This window comes from Nomascus leucogenys, chromosome X (genome assembly GCF_006542625.1).
Source record: "Nomascus leucogenys isolate Asia chromosome X, Asia_NLE_v1, whole genome shotgun sequence".
Classification (NCBI taxonomy): domain Eukaryota; kingdom Metazoa; phylum Chordata; class Mammalia; order Primates; family Hylobatidae; genus Nomascus; species Nomascus leucogenys.
The window spans coordinates 90,274,467-90,277,170 of NC_044406.1; the positions used below are offsets into that span (position 1 = coordinate 90,274,467).

The 2,704-nt window shown below is 46.2% G+C and overlaps 1 protein-coding gene across 3 annotated transcripts; it reads left to right on the forward strand.

Annotated features, from left to right (window-relative positions):
* Positions 1-200: 200 nt before the first annotated feature.
* On the forward strand, positions 201-2,352 carry TCEAL7 (transcription elongation factor A like 7). Of its 3 annotated transcripts, none has more exons than XM_030806773.1 (3): positions 201-297; positions 969-1,070; positions 1,406-2,352. In XM_030806773.1, the coding sequence occupies exon 3, from the start codon at positions 1,430-1,432 to the stop codon at positions 1,730-1,732; it is 303 nt and encodes a 100-aa protein (XP_030662633.1). In that variant the 5' UTR covers positions 201-297; positions 969-1,070; positions 1,406-1,429; the 3' UTR covers positions 1,733-2,352. The 3 variants fall into 3 exon arrangements, with proteins under 3 accessions (XP_030662633.1, XP_030662634.1, XP_004092526.1); XM_030806774.1 differs by having other exon boundaries at positions 207-297; positions 915-1,070; XM_004092478.3 differs by lacking the exon at positions 969-1,070 and having other exon boundaries at positions 220-297.
* The last annotated feature ends 352 nt before the right edge of the window (positions 2,353-2,704 follow it).

Sequence of the window (2,704 nt, forward strand, 5' to 3'; positions counted from 1 at the left end):
TGACCACAGGGAGAAGGGGCCACTTTTGACCTCTGGAATTAGCAAAGACAAAAATGAGTGACGGGGCCTGGTGTGGTCGGGGGTGGGAGGTTTGTAAGCCGGTCCACTTCTGCAGCGCTGCTAGTGGGAGGGGAAAGTGGGGACCAGAGATGGGGGATGACGTAATCCTCACGTGATCAGGAGCTGACGTGAACCGAAGTCCTTATATTCCCGGGCTTCTTTCTCCTCTGGGTACCAGCTCCTTACTGCCCTGCAGACAAGCGTGCCGTGCGTGCTTGTGGCCAAGGGAAGGAAGAGGTAAATTCCTTAAATCCCAGCAGGTTGGAGTGAAGGAACCACTGGACCCCTGAGGCAGTAGTGGGTGAATCTAATGACTGGAATAGGTCCAGGCTTGCTTTCCCAAAACCGCTGCAAAATCGTCAGAGATAATTGTATCTTTTGCAGGGGGGAGCAAGGGGGTAGGTCGAAATCTTTTGAGAGACACCTAGAGATTTAGTGATAGCTTTGAAATAATCGGCTTCTGTCACCCTGGCATGCTTTCTTTTTATCCTTCTCCTCGTCTTTCTCCAATTTTGTTAAGAGAAAATTTTAGGCCTGGGGTATGGGTTGGTGTGTGGAGAAAGGCTGAAACCCCGGGATGGAGACAACAGAAATTTAGAAATCATTTGAAAATAGTTCACCTCACCCAATGCCGGCCTGTGGTAGGGGGGTGGGGCGCGGGACGGGGCGAAGGAGGGAGACGCGGGCCTCGCAAGGCCCAGGCCTGAGGGTGAGGAGTGGGGAGTGGAAACGGAAATCCTGAAGGAAAGGATAGAGACAGGAAGGAGGGGCCAGGAGGTAGAAATCCGGGGGGCGTTGACGGTGATGATGAGAATTCCAGGTTCAAAATAATAACGTCTGTCTTGTCTCTGGAGCTGGTTGATCCACTGATAGCTCCTTCCTCCCCGCCCCTTCCTTTTTGTTTGCAGATCCCAGGGTCTGTGTTCACAGACATCTGGGGGAAAGAGAAAGAGCAGGAAAAAAAAAAAGGAAAAAAAAAAAGAAAAAGAGCAGGAAACTACCCCGCACAGGTCAGTATGAGAGAGGCACATAGACTGAGATCTCTGAGGATAGGAGTCGGGAAGGGCAAAAGCTAGGCGAAATTTGCGGCTTCGCAGTCCATCTCCTTTTCTGCTCTGCCTCTCCCGCCCATTGGAGAGGCCATTAGCCTTGTCTGCTGGGGAAATGGTGGGTTCCTGAGGTGGGAGGGGAGAAAAGGGGGAGATGAGAGGGTGGAGGGAGCTGCCGCAGACTTATGAGGTCTGGACCTGCGGGGCAGGGATGGTAAAGTATCCTGCCTCAGAGAGAAACTGACAATCGTAATTCAAAAGTAACGAAGCAATTTGTCTCTACATTTTCTCCCTAGAGTTAAGCAGGAAACAACAACATCATGCAAAAACCCTGCAAAGAAAACGAAGGAAAGCCAAAGTGCAGCGTGCCAAAGAGGGAGGAAGAACTCCCCTATGGAGAATTTGAACGCCAGCAAACAGAAGGGAATTTTAGACAGAGGCTGCTTCAGTCTCTCGAAGAATTTAAAGAGGACATAGACTATAGGCATTTTAAAGATGAAGAAATGACAAGGGAGGGAGATGAGATGGAAAGGTGTTTGGAAGAGATAAAGGGTCTGAGAAAGAAATTTAGGGCTCTGCATTCTAACCATAGGCATTCTCGGGACCGTCCTTATCCCATTTAATTAATTTCTCTGACAATTCAATTATTTTCTGTTATTAATGTTGCCACTGCTTTCTGTTTGTCTGCATTTTCTTGATAAATATCTACTATCATTTTACTCCAGTCATTCGATGTTGCTGAGATTTACATATGACTCTTGTCAACATCTCATCTTTTGACCCAATCTTATTCATTTAGTAAGAGGTCTCATTCATTTGCATGGAAAAATGCTCATTGTATATTGCAAAGTGAAAATAACGAGTTGCAAAACAGTGTGTACATATATGTGTGTATATATGTACACTTTATTTGTACATTTCTATGTGACATAATGCAAAGGAAAATGTCTGATTTTATTATACACCAAAGGTTAACAGTGAATCTCTGTGTGATCTCTTTTTTTCTTTTTGCCTATCTGCATCTTCTCACTTGCCAAAAAAATGAATACATGTTTATGTGTGTATATTACTTGTGTCACAAAAAACCCTAAAGTAGACACAGTAAAAGAACTTGTCAATCGCCTTTGAAGGCAATGAAACACTTAATAAACTCTCAATAACAGAAGCGTAAAAATGAAATGTAAACCTCCAATTACCTCTGGATCTCTTAGCCAGAGGAATAAACTGGTAATTATTACAGATACACACGTTTAAGACTCAGTATTTTCATAGGGAAAATATTTGCCTCACAGGGCTGCTGTGGGGAGGAAATGATGAAGTAACCAGCTGTGCTCAGTGGGATCTTGTTCCCCACTGTGCATATAGAACCCCAACCCACTATAGAATACACCAATAACTTCAGAGAGGGCCTGGAATGATTGAACTTGTACTCCAGAACAAGTCCAGTAGGCAGAGGTGGGGGCTTCCCTATCAGTCCTCTGTTATTGAGCCCTGTCTCCTCCCCTGGGTCCTGCCACGCCTGCCCAACACTGCTGCCTCTTCTGCCGGGCCCTGTGCTCTCTGCTGGCCCCACTGCTGCCGATGCACTGCAGTTA

What these genes read in the sequence shown, in the direction of transcription:
- TCEAL7 (XM_030806773.1), top strand. Translation starts at nt 1,430, where the DNA reads ATGCAAAAACCCTGCAAAGAAAACGAAGGAAAGCCAAAGTGCAGCGTG.